The sequence below is a fragment of the Zonotrichia albicollis genome, chromosome Z, assembly GCF_047830755.1.
Source record: "Zonotrichia albicollis isolate bZonAlb1 chromosome Z, bZonAlb1.hap1, whole genome shotgun sequence".
Classification (NCBI taxonomy): Eukaryota; Metazoa; Chordata; class Aves; order Passeriformes; family Passerellidae; genus Zonotrichia; species Zonotrichia albicollis.
The window spans coordinates 39054601-39074118 of NC_133860.1; the positions used below are offsets into that span (position 1 = coordinate 39054601).

Here is a 19518-nt window from a genome sequence, read left to right on the forward strand (position 1 = left end):
GCTCTTTTAAATGGGAGTTATATCTTAGAAACCTACTGTTTTAAGATAACCAAGTAATTAAAGCAAGATTCCCAGAAATAAGCTGTATCATTTGAAAATTAGTTTTTTACTGGAGATACAATATAGCTTTTGAGATTTTACAGCTTAAGGTGTGAAGATAATACAATAGTATTTCATTATATTATTTTTAATTTATTTGACATTTCTTCAGATTGCAGAGTAATTTCTTAAGCCTTTTAATCCCCAGAAGAGTAAATCTTGTGTACATGGTACCTTAAGACAAAAACTGAGTTTTGTCTACCTGCCATTTTTCTCTTCTAAAAGCTCTCTGCATATAAGAAATTCCTGCAATATCTCATTTTCCTTAGGTTTTGATAACAATTATAAGATATATTTTCCATTTTACTTTTGTTCTGTTGAAACCAAGAAAGTGACCACAAATAATTGGCAGTTTTTGTGTTCCTGCACTAGTTCTCAACAAATCTTGAGGTCTGAGGAAGCTCCTATGAAACCAAACTGAAAAAAGACTTGGGAGTTGAAGTCCATTGACACTGTATTTATAGGTGGCTTTTTCTTTCTTCACAGGTGAGTAGAGCCAGTTATGACTTTCCAGGTATTTCTGTGTCTACCCAATTAATGGCACTCAGCTAACAGAAGCTCAATTGTTATGAGAATCCAAAATTACTTTTTACTGTGTATTCTCTAAACTATTGGTCCAGAGAAGGATTTCATTATCAAAGTTAGACATATGTAATCACATTTTTTCTGCATTTTGTCTCTTTCATTACATTTTAACTGATAAATCAACACAGTACTCATCTTCACAGATTTTCTTCTGAAGCATGAGATGGTCTGCAGATAAATCATTTTAAGATTTATATAACTGCAGTGGATTAGAACTACTTTTTCTGGAAGAGCTCCTTCAGCTGTTGTTCTGTTGTTGCTTCTTTCTGTTGCATCAGCTCCTTGGCTCCTCTGGTCACTCCCCAGCCATCTGGCTTTGACATGCAAGGACAATATGGCCTGCCAGAAGCAGGCTTCAGATTCTCCCAGTATTCTTTTCTTGCCCTAAATAAGGAAAAAGAAACTCAGGGTTTTTTTCCCAGTACCTCATAACATATTAAAAGAAATGTGACTTAGAAGACAATTGCAAAGGGTCATCTAACTTGTAAAGATGGACATTATATTTATATATAGAAGTATGAATGAAAACATGCAATTAAATGCTACATGCTTTAAAAGTATTTTTCAGTCTTTGAAAGGAATACTGTAAGCAAGCCACCATTAGGAGCTGATATACAATATTCTCCTTTTCATTGTCATTAATTACATTCACAAGATCTCCTCTACTTCTCCTTCAACCCTTTCCCTGCTCTTATGTTAGCTTTAATTCTTGGAGATTAAACATAAAACATAGAATTCTAACCATAAAATCTTTACAGTGATATTTAGATGCCCGTATCAGCTAAGCCAGTGTGCTCTGTGGAGCAATGTAAGCCTTTGCAAAAGGTGTGTTGGTTTCCAGGTCAGATATACATACCTTGCTCTCACCCAGGGTTTAGTATGCATGCTCAGGTTATCACCCCAGCTACCATGTTTCTCAGAAGCTTCTGGCAAAAATCCTCTTTCAGGTGCCAACTCCTCAGCTATTGCTCGGATGTGGTATGGCTCAAATCCACAGCAGCCTCCAATGAAACGAATTCCTAAGTCATAGGCCTTTCTTGCATATTTTTGAATGTCCCATCTTGTGGCAATTCTTGGCTCCAGACCTGCAAAGACATTAATATCTTAGGTTTCCATCATAGTCCAATTTTTATCCATTGTTTTGGTAAGAAATCATGCTGTTGGAACATTTGCACTCTGTTTGCAAAAGTGGTTGTAGATGTAGATGTATGTGTTTGAACTGTCTGACCTAGAATCAGAGATTGAAACTTTTAGAAGGCTAGCTTTTTCTGCAGTGCTCCACTGACCAGTGCTTGTAAGCATGTTTGGCCTGCCAAAACAGCACCTAGTATCTTCTGAGGTGGATCATGTTTCCCACTCTGCAGAGTTCTTAGCTGAAGAATTGGAATACTTTCAATGTTATGGCTACATTTCCTAATAAACAATCAATACCTGGAAAAACTGATTTACACACACTGATCTGTGAAAGGAGAAGGTATCAGCCTACTGGCACAGGAATAATCCTGGTAATTATTCCTCAGAAATGCTTTATTCCACAATCTGATATTGGCAGCCGGTTGTTTCAGCTGGGATCTTAGCTATTTCTTAGACCAACCCTTAGGTATAACCCCAGTCATGAGCAGCTTGCTGCCTCAAAACACCTCGTTCCTTGTGGAAAGCTCTGTGTGTAGGCAAGTTAGAATGCCATCTCTGTTGCAAGTTTTGTTGAGCATTGTGATGGAATAATGAGACCTGAGAGAATAGACTTGTGGAAATAAGGAGTAAAAAGTGAAAAGCACACCTCAAGGAGCTGGAGGCACAAGAGTGGCATAACTGGAAAGAAAAGAATGGGGACTGAAGAAGAAACTTAAAGAAATGAAAATACAGAAATAAAAAGACAAAAATCCTCCCACTTCTTAATGGATATGCACATCTGCAGGATGTGAACCAGCATGGTTATCAGTTGAGTGCAGCATCATGTCTGTGCACTGAACACTGCTGGGCAAAGAAGCTGTGGTTGAGGTAGTAAGGCTCCAGCAACAAAGGAGAGTAGGATCGAAGAATGTCCCACTGTCCTGTCCCAAAAATGTCTAACATGCAAGAAGTTGATACAAAGCAGATATAGCCTAAGTCCATTTTATAGTTAAGAATCAGGTTTACAAATAAAAAAGCAGAAGGGAGACAACTAAAGATGCTTATAAAGAAAATTACTGCTCTCAGAGGGAAAGATGAGACAAAGGAAAAGTAGATGGAGTAATGTGGCCTGGAAAACTTTGATTAAGCATTTTAGAAAGCTGTTCAAATAAAAAAAAAACTTTTGTACAGTGTTGCAGTTGCGATAGAAAGCATCAGAAGCACAAATGCATTATTTCTTCTTCTTTCATATATTATTTAAAAGCTAATGCAAAATTTATACAAATGATCAACAGTAAGAATGCATCATTGTGCACTCAACATACACCTGTATAAGCAACTAAGCATCAGGGGAACAGTATAGGTTGTTTCCCTGTCATCTCCATCACCCTGTCACAATCCATGTGACCTGATGAGATGCATTGATTTGATGGCAGCTGAAGTGGCTAAGCCACAGTCCATCATACTTGAATACTTGTGACAGTCCAGTGAAGTTCCTAGTGACTGGAGAAAAGGAAACATAACCCACACTTTTAAAAAGGCAGAAAGGGAAATGCCAGAGAAAGAGAGACCAGTCAGTCTTACAATGCCCAGAAAAACCTTAGATCAAATAATCTGAAACATGTACTAAGGCACATGGAAAATGAGGATGTGATTGGTGGCAGCCAACATGACTTTACTGAGGGCAAACCGTGCCTACAAATTTGGTGGCCTCCTGTAATGGGGTTACAGCATTGGTAGAGCAGAGTGATGAATGTCACCTTCCTGGACTTCCACAAAGCATTTGATACTGTGCCACACAACATCCTCGTCTTTAAAGTGGATTCCTTCCCAAAACTGACTAACATTTTATTTATTTTTTTCCATGTCTGTCAATGCAATACTTTTCTTGGCTTTATTCAGAATTAAATATCTCTAACTTAACAGTTCTTGATTAAGAAAAACTGTAACATGCTCCTTGATTTGCCCCCTCAATATATCTACCCTTGAGATAATTGGGTATGCTTTCAGTGACCAGGTCATTTCTTTCTAAAACATTTTCCTTATTTAACTGGTGACATTTCAGAGAAATTGCAATAAAACACAAGAGAAAACATAGAAAAATGGAAACAAATCTACAGAAAAATAAATCTTTCTGGCATCTAATTGCTGGAGTTTGTCAATACAACATACTGACAAACTAATGTTTCCCTAGAAACTTAGATCTTGTTGCCCTGTAGAGAGTATATGTACTCTTCAGAAATCTAAATATCCCTGTTATTGCCTTCATGAAAATCAGGTAATTTGGTCAGTTTAAAAATGATTTACTGAAGAGATTATCTGCTGTCAAGAAATCAATTACTACTTCAGGGTTTTGAAAACACTCACAGAGCAGGTCTTCACCAATTAATTATTCATGGAAATTCTAAATGCTGAGATGTCATACAGATTGCTTATAGCACACAAGCCAAGAACCATAACAAACCAGAGTGAATCCTTTCATTCATTTGATTGCTTACTGCATCTGTTTGACTTTTTTTTTCCCTGCCTGCAATCAGAGGAACTATATGAAGGAATGAAGAGCATAAATGAGTTCCTAACACTTTTAAACATCTTAGATATTTTCAGGACTCAGATGTGTTATTACCATTTAATGAATGCCCCAGGCTTATGCTTTATTCTCTTTCCTTCATTTATTTAAAGAGAGGAATTTAAAGAAGAACAACGAACTTCCTGAAAATCACATCTACTTCTCAGGTTTTTTTGCTGCAAATTCCAATTGTGAACGTTTTGGGACCGTTTACTTTGATCTTGAAAAGAAGAGTGTATGTTATCTGAAAATGAAAGAATTTTCTAATCAGCCTTAAAATGTTTAAGCTGATTTTGCCCTCATGTTATAGGACAAAACACTCACATGAAAAGAAGCCCTAAATACACAAGCCTTATATAAATATTAAATGGCTAACTCTCCCAGTTTTTGTAGAGTTTCTCCTGAGCATACATGGAGTTTTCTACTCCAAACTGCTAATTTGTTAGCAATACTAAAGTCCCCTTTCTGGTGTCTCTCTAATGTCACGTACATTAGACAGTCACACTTACAAGATTTAAATATTATGAGTGCACTAATAATGTTCCTATATCAATTGTACTGCATTGTAGATTAAACTCTTACACAAGTAAATGTAGGACTTGTGGGATACATATCACAACCCAGAAAAATGATGCTTTTTTACTACATTTGCTGCTGCCTTTTGGACTGTTTACAGCAGTCCTGAACAGGGTTCTATAGCATGAGGAAGAATATTTTTTAAATTAATTTAGATTGTAGCATTTTTAACTCGTCTCATCATAATTATACATTGAGTTACATGCTGTGATACTACTGAAGTGTTCTCCCTATGTGGATGATCTTTACTCCGGTATTATTTTTATTGATCTGTCTGGAAAATGCCAGGACTAGGATAACTAGGATATGCCAGACAGGATAACTAGGACTCATATTGAATAGAAGAACACCTGGCAGCTTCAGCTGTACTAAAAGCTGGAGGCAATAAAAGCCAGGAACAGCCAATAAAGCAACACCACCAACAAAAAATATACCCTTGTCTTACCAAAGGGAAATTCCGGAAGATCAATAAATCCCTGCTTTCCACAATCAGGAGTATGAAAAGCAAGTGGCTGGCACATCAGGTGGGCTTTCAGTTTAGCAGCCTGCAATCCCTCTTTCATCAGCCTCACAGTTTCGATGGAAGTTTCTGGATCAAAATGGCAGTTGACTCCAACTATAGAAGCACCTAGGAGGAGGAAAGTAACTTCAAGTCACAGTTCCCCAGAAAGTGGGAGATGAAAGTTCCACAGCACTCTAGAAGCAGTGTTGTCCACCTTCACACCAGTGCTATGGAAACAAGGCAGCTGTGCTACAGCCTGGCACAACTCTCCTGAGGTTGATCATGCCATTTACATCTCAGCTGCACTCCTCTTTACCTTTCTAATGATTAATCACATCTTCTACAGATGTTTTTCCTTCTACCCTCCTACAGTGTTTAATCAGTAAAATCTGATTATGTAGAGGCACATATGGAAACACGTGGCAGGTTTCTAACACAAGTTCAACCTTTGGATTTCAACTATAACTTGAAAGGAAAAGAGTACTTTAGGATAGATATGTAAACTTGTGTATCTTCACCCATCGTGCCCCTGATTAGTTTCTTCTGCCCTTCCCCTTGTTCCATAGAAAACAGAGTTTCATAGACAATATTATTAATTTTGTCATTCTCTTAATTTTCTCATCTTGAGCTGTGTGCAAAAACAAGAGCAGAGAATCAAAAGCAGCTTTGTTCTTGTGATTCTAGAATTTGGGGATGGGTCTGCAATGAAATTTGAGCAGGTTTAGGATTTTGCTGTATTCAGTATCAGTTTTCTATGGCTACTGCTCTTACCCATTTCATAGAGATAATCAAGTATTTCGTAGCTATATTTCCATATGTTCCAGTAAAGTACACATAAAGACTTTTCTACAGAGTCATAACTCCTATCAGATACAACTGGGAAGCTACCTACTTGGCATACACCTCTATTTATTTAAATAATTAGGGACTTTTTCCATATTTTCAAAGGGCACATTAAAACAGATTCTTACCAGCCTTTACCAGCTGGACAGCACATTGTCCAGGGGACACTCCATGCATGTCTCCTTCTGGACCAATGCACATCGTAGCTGCAACTGGCTTTCCAGATTCTTTTAGAACTTCAACTGCCCAGACAGCCTCTTCAACATGCTCAAAATACTGAAAAAAATTAAAACTAGGTGATTTTGTTTCTCAGCAAAGAAATATAAAAATTCCTATACAGACCCCAAATTAACCATCAATACAATGATTTGATAATTTTCTGATTTATACTAACATAATTCAATTGAGTTTACTGGCCACACAGTTAAAAAAGGATTTTTAAAAATGAGTTAAAATAAATTAAAAATAATGTTACTTTTGTTTCAGAACAAGAATGCCCACAGGGGAGATTAATCATGGATTAACCCAAGACCTATAGTCAACTAGAAAAGTTGTCTTAGGTTGCTTTCCACGTACTTGAAGAAATAGGGATTAGTCCAGATCCCAGCAATATTTTGTCTTTGTATTCGTACAAAATTTTACTTGACTTAGGTAGGAATGAAGTTCAAAGATCCTATTCTAGAACACCTGCAGATATTGGTGGGCATTTACAAAAAATATCTGATACTACTGAGAAAAAAGCACAGCAGAAAATCTTGAAGGAGGTAGAAACATGTAGGGATACTTCCTAAAATAGGCTAGACATCTTAAAAGTTAACACCGTGCCAGTTGAAGGCACATACTTATTTTTACAGATTTACCTCTGCAATTAAGAAGTCCACATTCTTCTTCATAAAGACTTCCAGTTGCTTTCGAAAGGCTGCTTTAACCTCTGTTTTATCCTTGCAGCTTAAGTAAGATGGTGTTTGACTGACTCCTCCAGCCACTAAAGCATCACCTTCATTAGCTACTTCTCTTGCAATGTCACAAGCAGCTTCATTCACTTTTTGGCACTGTGTGAACATAGAACCTGTTAGTTTTATCTTACCAGAGGTATGCAGAACCCTAGAAGGTCAAAAACAGTGAGATGTCATAATGTCTTTTCCATATTTTTGTTAAATTTAAACTAAATGCAATTAAAATCAAATGGATTTTGAGAGTAATCTTGATTAGGAAGATAAGATTCTTTTAAACAGCAACAAACATTAGAAAAATAATTTGCCTCCTCTAAGTTATCATATTGTCAAATACTACAAAATACATTACCTTTAATAGATCTTACACAAATAGCTATAAAAACCAAATATTTGGTGTGAAGTGGAATTTTCTTTGCTTCTCACAAAATGAGTTAGTTACACCTAAGCATATGTTTTCATTCTGAAATTTTGAATGGAAAACAAGATATATGAAAATTTTAACTTTTCTTTTTTAAAATATATTTTACTTTTCTGATAATTAACCTCCCACCCCCGATATAATATTCACACAGGGTTATTTAAGACATTTTTTGAAAGAAAGCATTAATTATGTGATATTAAACTTGCCAACTTAAAGAAAGGGAAAAATATTGCTAATTTATCACCAAGACTGGAAGTCATATTCCTTCTATATCTAAATTGGAGTGACCAGAACAGCTTTTCAAAAAGAGGTTAAACTGAGAAAAAAAAATCTGGGAAAAAGAATCATTATTTGTGGTATTTGAAAAGTATTGATTACAGCAGGTTCTCTGCAGTCCACAGACTATTTAGAAGTCTCTAAGTCCATAAGCTTCTCTCTGCTGAAGTTTTACATGGCTGCCTCAAAAACCCAGCTGATTTTTAAAGTGGTTGCTGACAGATTGTCTTTCATTTGCATTTGTGCATGGCTACATCTTTGGGAACTCTGTGAGGTGGAACCATAAATTAGTTAAATCCTGGAGCAACCTGATTCTAGAACTGGCAGGAAATAAATTTTGAGATGTTTGATGTAATGCTATCCAAACACCAGGTGCTCTCCAGTCTCTATAATTTTGCACGTCAGCAAGAATTGAAGCATTGGCTTGTTCCAGGGTTACTGTGTTTCTGGGACTACCACTTCAGACATTTCAGTGTAGTAAAAGGTCCAGCATTTCAGATAAATTTGGTCATATGACATTTTGGGATGAACACAATTAAGCCTCAAGTGTTTCCCTAGTGTCCAGATTGTTCTAATTTCTGACTGAGGATATCTTCACAGATACAGCTATTCCTTCTTCCCTGAGCCCTGGAGAATTTTCTCTAGTTTGCAGAAGATAGAATGTACAGTAGGACCAAAGGAACAGGATCAGAGAAACCATTCAATGCCAAACATTCTAGTATCAAAGGTATTATACAGAAATGTTTGGCCAGGAATTCCACTAGGCCTCGAGCCTGTGTCTAGTAAACACACACAGAATCCTACAGTTCCTCTGTGTAGGGGGTAAGAAGACACTGACAGGGTACTTCTGCTGATGTAAAAATTACCTTCACACAAGAGGAGGGGAATATTGAATACAGTGTATAGCTTGGATTACTTTAGTTGCCACTTAATGAAGATGTGGTTCTAAAAACATTTTGTTCTCGTTAGCTGTTCATTATTCTCTAAGATTCTTCACCATTTTTACAGTTCAGTAATTTCTCTGGATTCTAAAACATCTCCATTTTCTCACTAGTTTTGCTCTCTCTGCATTTAGTACTCTCTATAATCTTTGTACCTAAACTCCATAAACCGATCTCCTCAGATAAAAATACAGAAAAATACAATGTAGGCATTCTCCTTCCCCTCTTCATCCTTTCCCAATTTTGTGTTTGATTTTTGTTTTGGTTTGGGGTTTTTGTCACTTCACTTTGTTTTTTTGCTATTTCAAACTCTGAAATTCCATCATCTCATTCTCTGGTCCTCAAATATGTTAGGACAAACTTGATAATACCTTTGCTAAACCTTTTGAAATTGATCAACTTATTTTGTATCTCCAAAACTGGTTTACTCACACTTATTTTCTCAGCTACATAATTGCCCCTGTTCTCTAGTTTGTCCTCACTGGCATAAAAGGTGAAGGTCTGCAGAACATTGGATCCAGCTCTGAGGAATTCTCGGTGAAGCTGACGAACTGCAAATTAAGAGACAAGGTTATTAGTGTGTTATCCCCAAATGTTGCGGTGTGTTGCAATGTCCTGTTTTAAACTTCCGGTCCCTTCCCAGGTGTGCCTATCCCTCTCTCCCTGCCCCCTCGCCCCTTGCTGAGTGTGCCCTGTCAATCAGGCTAACATACCAGCAAGGCGTCGTGTGATTGGTCCCTCAGGCCTGGGGGACATTGGCCCGTATAGGTGTCCCTAGTCCCTTGAGACCCTGCCCCTTCACCTGGTTGGTGGCTCACCTGTCCCCTCCCCTTCCCCTGCCCTGAGCTTAAAAGGTTAATCAGACCATGCGGCCTCCATTCTGTTGGAGGAATTGCCCCGGCTCAGACCTCTGTGACCGTGGAATAAACATCTGGATATAACCCTCCAGCAGAGTCCACCCCTTCCTTCTCTTCACCATCAACAGAAGCTCTCTCCTGAGGTAAACGGAGTCCTGACAAGCCTGGACTTGCGCCTGTGGCCCGCTGCACTCTCCAGCAGCCAAGGTATCTCTGGGGTAAAACACCACAGTGCTGCCTTTGGCCCAGCAGCGAGGGTCAGAACTGGCCCAGGCACCATCTAACTGGTTATATTGGGAGCCATATTCCAATACCCAAATCCAGTGTTTGTTGATGTAATCTTGCAAAATAAGTGACATTGTGTTTACTAGAAGACCAATTATGAGAAGTTAGAAGCAGTACTTGAGTCTGCATAGAATTTCTTTCTTCTCACCATCAAAACATTGGGTAGAAAATTTTCTTCTTCATTCTTTACCGTTAAGAATGACTGAAGTTTTCTACATAGTTTAGCTGCAGATTCAGTTTTGCCGGCCATCTTGACAATCCTCTATTTTCTGCAGTCCTTCAGATCTCCCAGATGTAGGGCTTGATAGAGCTTTTGTATAGTGATTTAGGAAGGGATAACTGATGTCTGACAAAATAATGTGAAAGCATAACAAGGAACACCAGACAAAAGGCTCTTCGAATGAAAAAGCCTTCTTCTCTTGGCTTACATATTACGAAGAAGAAAACCAAAGAAAGGATCATAGCAACAAATTAAGGGGCATGATAATTATATGGAAGATTAGAGTGTTTCATTGCCTCCTCTATTCTACATTTTTCAGTTTTCTCCCCTAGCAAAATTTTAAAAGAGTATAGTCAGCCAAAACCAAAGCTCTATCTTGCTAAATACATCCTTACTTAAAATAAGATTTGTTGCTCCAGAAAAGTGACTCACAGCACAAATCACTCACAATCATCATTATGTCTCCACATGATGATTTTACTACATCAACAGCAATCCTTTTAAAGGAAAGGTTACCATTACTTTGAATAGACAAATTTCCTACATTAGGACTTTGGGAAAAGGTTCTGTAATGGTAGTCATGCCTTTCTGGCTGTAAGCAGTATACTTCAATTGCCATAACAGCAACAGAACAGGAACTATTAATTGATTTTATATATATACCCACAGAATAATAGTTACAATAATTACTAGAATGCTACTGATCATGTAAAACAGAGTTAAATGCTTAACAGCTTGTAGCAAATACAGGAGTTCCTTACTTACTGTACACAAGATACTTATTACCTAGATGCACAAGAACACTGCAATTGCTATGGCAGAGGTTTAGAAAGGTTTTCCTGAAGTCCTAGTTTATCACAACTCATTGTCTACAGACACAGTTTGTGTCACTAAAAAAACAGCAAGTTTGTCGCGAGAATAAAATTACTCCCGTATTCTGCAACAAACGTAGCTTTCTGCAGCAGAGAAGCTCAAAGAGCATTTTGTGTTGCTAGATTTAATGTGCATACATGCAAGCATCTCTGCTTTCAATGAAGGGTCGCTGTAGTGTCTCTTGCTTGTCTCTACTGGTACAGTATTTTATTTCTAGTTGCTGCTTTGGGTAACTTCAAAGTGCTTATTTTTTTACTACACAGGTGATTTAACACAGTGCTTCTTTGCCCAGCAGTCACAAAAATCTTTCCAGGAACATAGGTTGTAGCAGAGGTACTGTTCAAAAAGTTTTTGGAATCTGCCTGAATGTCTGGGATCAAATTTCACTGTCACATCTTTATGAAGGGACAAAAAAGTTGTAGTGCTTGGAGTATTCTTTTTCCTACATCATAACAATAGGCCACTGATCCCAAATACAAGGACTTTATGTTTCTAGTGGGTTCTTTTTCATCTTCCTGAATGAGGAAGCATTGATGAAAACTGGTCAGGAAATAAGAAAAGAAAAAAAATCTACAAATATTTTCACAAATGCTCTATGACATTTCATTAGTAGACCATTCCTAGAAGAAGGCCTGGGTTTTGTGTGAATATGGATGGTGACATAAGTAGGAAAATGAAATCTAAAACATGTGATTAAGGAACTTCATACCCCAAAATACCAGGTTGTGAATAGGAGACAATAATGCTATAACTATCAGCCTGAATCTCATTCAACCTCAAGCAAATAGCTTTACCAATAGAATACACTGTTGTTCTTATGAAACTCACAGCACTGTGCAATATCAAAAACCCAAACCACTCTGTAGTTTACTTGTGCGACTTCCAGCACGCTTCCTCCAGCATTTGAGAAATGGGAATGAAAGTCACACATGAGGCTAAAACATTATTAATAATTTGATGCATTTTAGGAGTCAGATGTGTAATGCCAATTTTTTATTTAAATCCATCATGAGTTGGACATTACATAAAAGACACAGGAGATAGGAGCAATAAGCACCCACGCCTACAGCTCAGCACAGAGCAATCCCTAATCTGTCTCAGAAGAAAAATATAGATCTCCTAATTTCTACAATTACCAGTTGGCAAATTCCCTCTTCTCTAATACAGTTAATGGCCTTGAACTCTTTTTTTTTTTTTAATTCCTTCCTGCCTTCTCAGAACTTCCCTCCTTTTCCTTTCCTTATAAGGACAAGAAGCTCTGGTAGCTGTATGGTTTTTACACCCACTGTCTCTGCCAGTTGCTCCTTGTGTTCTATTACATCTGCTTTCAAAGTAACATGACCCTTGAGCAAGCAGGAGCAAAAGCATGGAGGGAAAGAAGCCCCACTGCACAAAAGGAAATCAGCAGATTTGCCCTGAAGGGTGGATTTATAAATAGCCTATAAAAGACATGCGCAGAGTGGGGAGGGCTTTTGAGCTGCAAAAATACCAAGAAAAGGGGAAAGAAAGAGCATGGGACAAGTGCTATGAGCTGTAAAATGGAACATGCAGGGCCAGACAGAGGTAGACGTGGAGAGAAATAGAGAGATGATAGAATGTCTCTTTGGGAGATGAGAGTCAGCAAATTAGGTCATCCATCCTTAAACCTTTCCTGGAGCTCTGCATTATCTAAAGCTGCCCATAACCCTAAATTAGGGATGCTAAGTGACACATAAGTGACATTTGAAGGCTGAGAAATATTAGGCTGAATAAATAGGTGAATTGTACAAAGTGATGTAGCAGAGAGAACTAAGGTATCTCTCCTTCTACTCCTCTTCCTTCTTCTCCTGTATAGCAGAAAAAACTAACTTGGAATAGAAAACACTTGGAAGAAAGAAATTTTTTCCCCAGGAAGTTCTGAATTGACTTGTGGGATTAAGCGCACATCATATTATTAGGGCAAATGCTATCTTGTAATGAAGCATGCATAAATAGATAATACCATCCGCTTCTGCACTATTTATGATTAACACTACAGTCTTTACACAGGAAGGCATAAAATAGTTGGTCATTTTCTCTCTGTCCACTTTAAGAGAGTTACTCTGTTAAATGGTTTTTTTTAGGTTCCTATCAGGTTTATCATTCCCCATTTTACAGTGGAGCCAGAAACATTAAATACTCCCATGACAATGTTTATTAAAAACTGCCATTTCTTGGCAAGAAATAATAAAAAAACTATTTTAGATTACAAATATAAATGAATGACTAGAACAAAACAAATCAGATAGTTAACTGCAGAATTCCTTTTCATAAGGTACTTTAAACGAGAAGCTTTAAATGATCAGCGCAAAAACAGACTGGACAAATCCATGAGAAAGAAATCACTGAACGTTATTAAACACAAATATAACTACATCTGCATGAAAAAGTCCCTGGGATGCAAGTTATTGAAGATTGGGAGAGCATTCTGAAGAGATATCAGTAGATGTTTGCACTACTCATATTCTTACAGAGCAAACTGATTTTGGCCAGTGTTAGAGCAAGAGAAACAGGAAAGATGAGCTGGTTTTAGGCTGTTCTTCATGCAATTCTACAGTGTCAAGGAACACTTCTATTTAAAAATCTACTAAGAGCTCTATATATTTATTACTTAGCCAACCATTACATTGTTTACATTCACTATAGGAATATAATTTCCCAGTAAAACTGACCTGCTTCTGGATGTTCTACAGTTGCTTCAGGAGTCCAAGGCCCAGCTTTTACATATCCCCTCTTTTCAAGAGCAAAGACAAATCCCCCATCTCCGATCACAATTTCTCCAGCGTCCAAGCGTTCTAGGATACCCTGAAGAAAGCATGAGGGCAGGTTAACAATTACAGTTCTTCAGTTTGATGGCTTTTTCCCGTATTTGCAAGGCAGACATAAATATCTGTGAGCTATCAGAAATATTTTTGCCACGATAATAAAAAGTAATAAATTTCCTTTGTAAAATTCTAATTAAAGAATGGTAGATCTGCTCTTTTTCAGCATAAGGCTTTAATATACACACATATATTATGTGTAAAACTTCTCATTAGTCAGTTATATTGTATTCCTGAGACATTGTTTCCAGAACTGCAAGTCAGTGGTCCAGAGATGTTCCTATGAAAGTAACACGCCATCTCAAATTCTCTGTAGAATACATGAGAAACTTAAAATTAGACACTAGTACCACTGATCTCGCTATTAGCTCATCTGCTCTCCAGCTTCCAATGCCACCTTCACAGAGCCTTACCACAAGCAGCTTGTGACTCCAGATGGCACAACAGGCACCACAGAAAAGTAAGCATGCAACAGTTTCCTACCAAACAAGACACATCTCAGAAAGCTGACTTGCAGTTTCTGACAGTCTTTTCACAGGCCTGGGTTTGCTTACCCAGATTTACAAAACAAAAAATAATCCTGTTGGTTTTGCACAGCCCTGAAATGTTTTAGAGTGCCAAACTACAAACCTTACAAAGCCCTATGTAAGATAAGCCTTGCTTCTCCCTTGAACTCCACACTAATGCAAGGAAAATGGCAATTATCTTTTTTGTAAAACTGAAAAACATGAGAAAAAATACTGGGTTGTCCTAAAATACATTGCATTTTTATTCCTTTAATTGCTTCATTGCCTTGTTCAAAACTTCTAAGAAGTACCTACTATTAGAGTAGGATTGATTTCTACAATTGGATGGCAACCATAACTCCATCTATATTACGAAGTGGTTGAATGAAGACTACATATATATATGTAGTGAATAAAGGATAAGAATTAATCAAGGGTAGGACTGAAATTTCCATCCACAGTTTTCTTCATTTCAACAGAAGAAGTTTGAGGGAGTAGGAAATAGAAAAGCCTTATGGACATAGAGTTGAGTGTGATTTTCTTGCTGAGTGGACAGGTTTTTTTTTACAATTACCCTTCAAACTTCAATTATTATCTTTCTTGATAGTGTCCTTTTCATTAACACAATTCTCTCATGCCATATATCCAACAAAGACAAACGCTCAGGATGCCTCAGAGCTGCTGTTTAGGCAGAACAAGAACAAGGCCTTTCCAGCAGTAAGGAGCATCGTGCCAGCTGTGCCAGTTTCAGTACCATGCACAGCAGGGTCAGCTCCTTGGAGGCCACAAAGCCTGGCTGAGAGCGTTGCCTACTTTGGCTGAGGCACTGGCATTGCAGCAAATGGCAGGACTGGTCTGTACAGAGCTGCTGCGCAGAGCTTTGCCAAGTGTTGGCCTGCAAACCTCTGCATCAGATTCCACTATGGACTTGCCAAAATATTGAGCCCATTGACTTTAAAACTTCAACAAAGTGTGCAAGTTTTTATCTTTGTTTCCACAGAATCAGGGAGAAACAATTTTAGAGTAAATGCCAGCTGGTTTTGTGAAGATTGTGCTTGCAATAAACCTACTTTCATTTATAACAGAATGCCCCAAATGGGGCCAGCAAAAGCTCACTGCTTGAGTCCATGCTTCCTCTGTCTGACAAAGAATCTTTTGTAGATGAAGCCTACTTCAGAAATTTGATATGCAGAGAAGAGGCATGCAGAATAAATGAAATCTTTAATGTAAAGGCAGCCTCAGTTGTTTTTTAACTGAGCATTGAGTAATAGACACAAAATGACATCATATATAGGTATTTACTATTATATTATGTATTTAAATGTAATTTAACAACAGAAAAAGTAAAATAAACAAGAGAACTTCCTTCTAAAAAGTCACTTCTAGTATTTAATAGCAGTTTTTCTTCACAGTTCTGTTTCATTTTGAAGTACAAATCTTCATTTTTGGCACACAGAAGCAACATAAGCCACGTTTGAATAGACCATGGCACCTTAACATATTGTGATATATTAAGTCTAGCCCAGGGTATCTAATGGCAGGAGAGATAAATACAAAGCACAAAATATTTAATAAAACCTTAGTTTGAGAGATTCATGCTGGATCCAAATGGAAATAACCTTTTTGCAGACTTCATTATAGGTCTGCTATCTTCTCTTCACACCATATTTACTTTATATACTGTGCAAAATACCACCTATTTAACCACCATACAGCTAACCAAAATTCAGCATCAACATTGTTTTGTTCAGAGACATACTGCTGTGCGCTTATGTCTAATCCAGATCAATATTCTACTGTCAAGTGATCTGGTAGGAGACAAAAAATATGTTTAATTACAAAAACCAGTATATATAAAAAGCTATCCAAGGCTTTTTTGAGCCGTCTTTTGCGGCTTTACTTTTGCTACTATGAAGGAAGTTGCACCACATGGCCCATACGCCTATACATGGAAAGCGTGAGTGGAAGTGCCGCTATGAAGATATTCCCACTGCCCTCTTTAGGCATGCAACTGTACTGTCTAAGTGAAAATCCTGCTTGGTCAACCTATAACCCACCTTTTCATCAGTAGAGAGAAAAGAAATCTTGAAAAAACTATTCACATCTCAAGCCCTAAAGCGAACTCCACCGCTTGTAGGGGGAATTTCTGCTTGATGTTGAAATTAGGTGGTACATGCCAAAATATAAAAAGCAGACTAATACCCCATACCTTCTTCTTTTATAATCAAACTGCCTGTAGGACCTACCTAGAGCTCATGGACTTCCCATTTCTTTCAGCTCTTTTGCTCTACACATAAAATTGAGTAAAACCCATTCTGAGAAAGATGTGCCCTACTAATGGCAATAGTGTCCTTTAAATAGAAGACAGAATATGTCATTCTGCTGACCTTGTCAAGCAGCAGCACAGGGTACCAGTTCTGATGTATGTCAGAGAGTTTGACTTAGATATTGTTCATAGCTTTGCCTTAATGGCATGAATTGCTGCTGCCTGGATAACTTTTTCCTGGCTTATTCCTTTAGCTAAACTGGGGAGTAGTGGGCATGTATACATAGGAGTTTGGGTTGATATTATACAAACACCAGTCATGTTAACCAAGGGGTGAGAAATCTGGACCTTTTAAACAAAGCAGGCAGGAGACAGAAACCTCATCCAATGACAGGTTGTCCTTAAAATATTTACTATTTTAATTTACTATTTTAAAGTGTGTTTTAAAGCAAGTCCTGCATGACTTGTGTATCAAATAGCATTACACTAAATGGTTTTATACTCTGGTGGCTCCATTCTATGTGTTCAGAGAAACCAAGATTATATGGGCTGTGACTGCGTTAAGACCAAGCTAATTTATCTGTCTCATAACGATGCCCAAATGTCCTTAACTTCTCGATGCTGAACAGTTACAATTGCTATGGCTTTATTTTACGTTTTCACAAGATCGCCTTACCTGCGGAGATACCGAGTACCTTAGAGGGAGGTTAACCGGAGAGGGTCGCGCCAGTCAAGAAGCGGCTCCCGCCCTCTACGCGGACTCGACCCCGCGGAGGCGGGAGAGGCGGCGGGGAGCCCTGCCCGCTGCCGGAGCCCTGCCCGCTGCCAGGCTCCCGCGGCGGGGCTGCTCCCCCTTACCGTCCCGTCCCGCCAGCCGGGGCAGCGCCCGCCCGCGGCGGCCGGCGGAGGGCACCGCGACGGGGGGAGCAGCGGCCGGCTCTGCGCGAAGGAGGGAAGCAGGAGATTTACCCTTTTGCCCTGTTTCGCGGTCTTCCTGATCGGCAGCATCTTCCTCGCACAGGACCGCTGGCTGCCTCGACGAATCAGTGCGACCCTCCGCTCACTCAGTGGGCTCTCCGGCAGCTCGTTTATAGCCCCAGGAGGAGGCGGGACGCGGTGGGCAGCGCTGCGGCCGGTACCCCCGCCCCGCCCGGCCCGGCCCGGCCCCTGACTGCCCGGGGCGCTCTGGTTCGGCCGGGGCAGCTCCGCTCCCTCCCGCTGCCCCGCCCGGCCCGAGGCGCGGAGGCGCCCCCCCGGCTGCCCCCCCGGCTCCAAGGGGCGGTCCGGCGCCCTCGTCCGGGAGGGCCGGGCTCGGCGGGGCAGGGTCGGGACGGGACGGGACGGGACGGGACGGGACGGGACGGGACGGGACGGGACGGGACGCGGCGGAGAGAGGCGCGGAGCCAGCGCTCTCCATCCCTGCTGCGTGTGCAGGATGAGCTCGGTGCTGCGGGGAGCCCTGCGGCGGCTGCGGCCCCCGCGCCGGCCAGGGCCCCTCGGCGCCCAGGGGCGGTGAGTGCGGGCCGGGCGGGGGCGCGGGCAGAGGGACTGAGCCGCTGCTGTCCGGGACGCGCAGAAGGGGCGCTGGTGACGGGAGCCAGCTACGGCTGCGGCACCTGCGGCCAGAGGTGCCTCTCTTCGCCTCGCAGTGCTGCGCCAAAGCCGGAGCCAGCCCGGGGTGCGGGGCTGGCCTGGTGTAGCAAGGTCCCTTCTGTTGTCTTCTGGGCCATTCCGATAAGCAAACAATGACCGGTTTTAACTGGCATGATCAAACATCTGGGTGACCTGTTTAGTTCACTGGGAAGGCGAACCCCGGATTCTTGCCAGGCTCCTGGGCAAAGGTTTTAAAAATCTGAAAGGCACATGAGGAGATTTCAAATCCACAGCATAAAAGAACAATAAGAAAAGTCTTTATGCTTGACCTGTGCCTCAAAATTCAATAGAAGCTGGTGTAAGTGCCGCACATCTGGCTGCTAAACAGCTTACTGTTAACTTGCAAAAATTAATATGTAATCAGAAAAAAGAACCTGTGCGTGTGTGTGGTGCACCAAATACAGAACAGCTGTGGCGTCCTGTGCTCCCACTAATTTTACCTTTCATTCACCACCATTTATTGTACAAGCGTGGTGCATGTTCTGCCTGCAAGTGCATTTAAAATGTTATAAGATCTCCATTCATAAGACATAAAACTGGTAGCCTTTATTTCTGAGTGGGAGACGTGGGAGACTAGTTATACATTAGAAAGTGTGTTGCCAGAGAAGTTGAAAGTGTACGAGGAGGAGAGATAAAATTGAGTATAGATTAACTGGAGAGAAAGATACTGTTGATTCATGGTACTCTGTACTGCTGCTGTAATAACATGTGCTACCTTGTCTCACATCCAAAAAAATTGCTTCTTAAAAATTTGTGATAAATTTTCACATATAGCTTGCTGCTTGGCTGTCTGTGGATGAGGCAGTAGAGAGGAGGATCACTTATCTTGCAGAAGAATAGGGCTGCTTATGACAGCAGTTCTGGTTTACGCTGAACTCAAGTAGTTTTGAAAGTACAGTGTGGAGCAGCCAGTGTGAGCCATTGACAAAAACCTGTTTCTATAATGTTTTGTCTTAAGTAAAGTAGGAGATGCCAACTCTGGGAATAGCTCAGTTTTTAGATCATGTTGCAAATAACACCAGGGTTGTGAATTCAGTCTCTCCATGGGCCATTCACTTAGAAGTTGGACTTGATGTTTGTTGTGCATACATTCCAAACTCAGAATATTCTGTGAATCTGTGAACATGGCAAAATAGA

The 19518-nt window shown here is 39.9% G+C and overlaps 2 protein-coding genes across 2 annotated transcripts in view; one reads left to right on the top strand and one right to left on the bottom strand.

Moving 5' to 3' along the window:
- Nucleotides 1-85: 85 nt before the first annotated feature.
- LOC102071668 (betaine--homocysteine S-methyltransferase 1) lies at nt 86-17856 on the bottom strand. The gene is made up of 8 exons (XM_074532886.1): nt 17698-17856; nt 13807-13939; nt 9314-9432; nt 7148-7339; nt 6416-6563; nt 5388-5570; nt 1541-1769; nt 86-1068 (listed from the first exon to the last, which is right to left on the bottom strand). Exons 1-8 carry the CDS (start codon nt 17734-17736, stop codon nt 900-902), a joined length of 1212 nt encoding a protein of 403 aa, XP_074388987.1. The 5' UTR covers nt 17737-17856; the 3' UTR covers nt 86-899.
- A 224-nt stretch (nt 17857-18080) lies between these two features.
- Nucleotides 18081-19518, top strand: part of DMGDH (dimethylglycine dehydrogenase) — a 39941-nt gene continuing 38503 nt past the window's right edge. The window contains 1 exon segment of the mRNA XM_074532887.1: nt 18081-18240. Within this exon segment, the coding sequence (XP_074388988.1) occupies nt 18164-18240 (77 nt within the window). The 5' untranslated portion in view covers nt 18081-18163.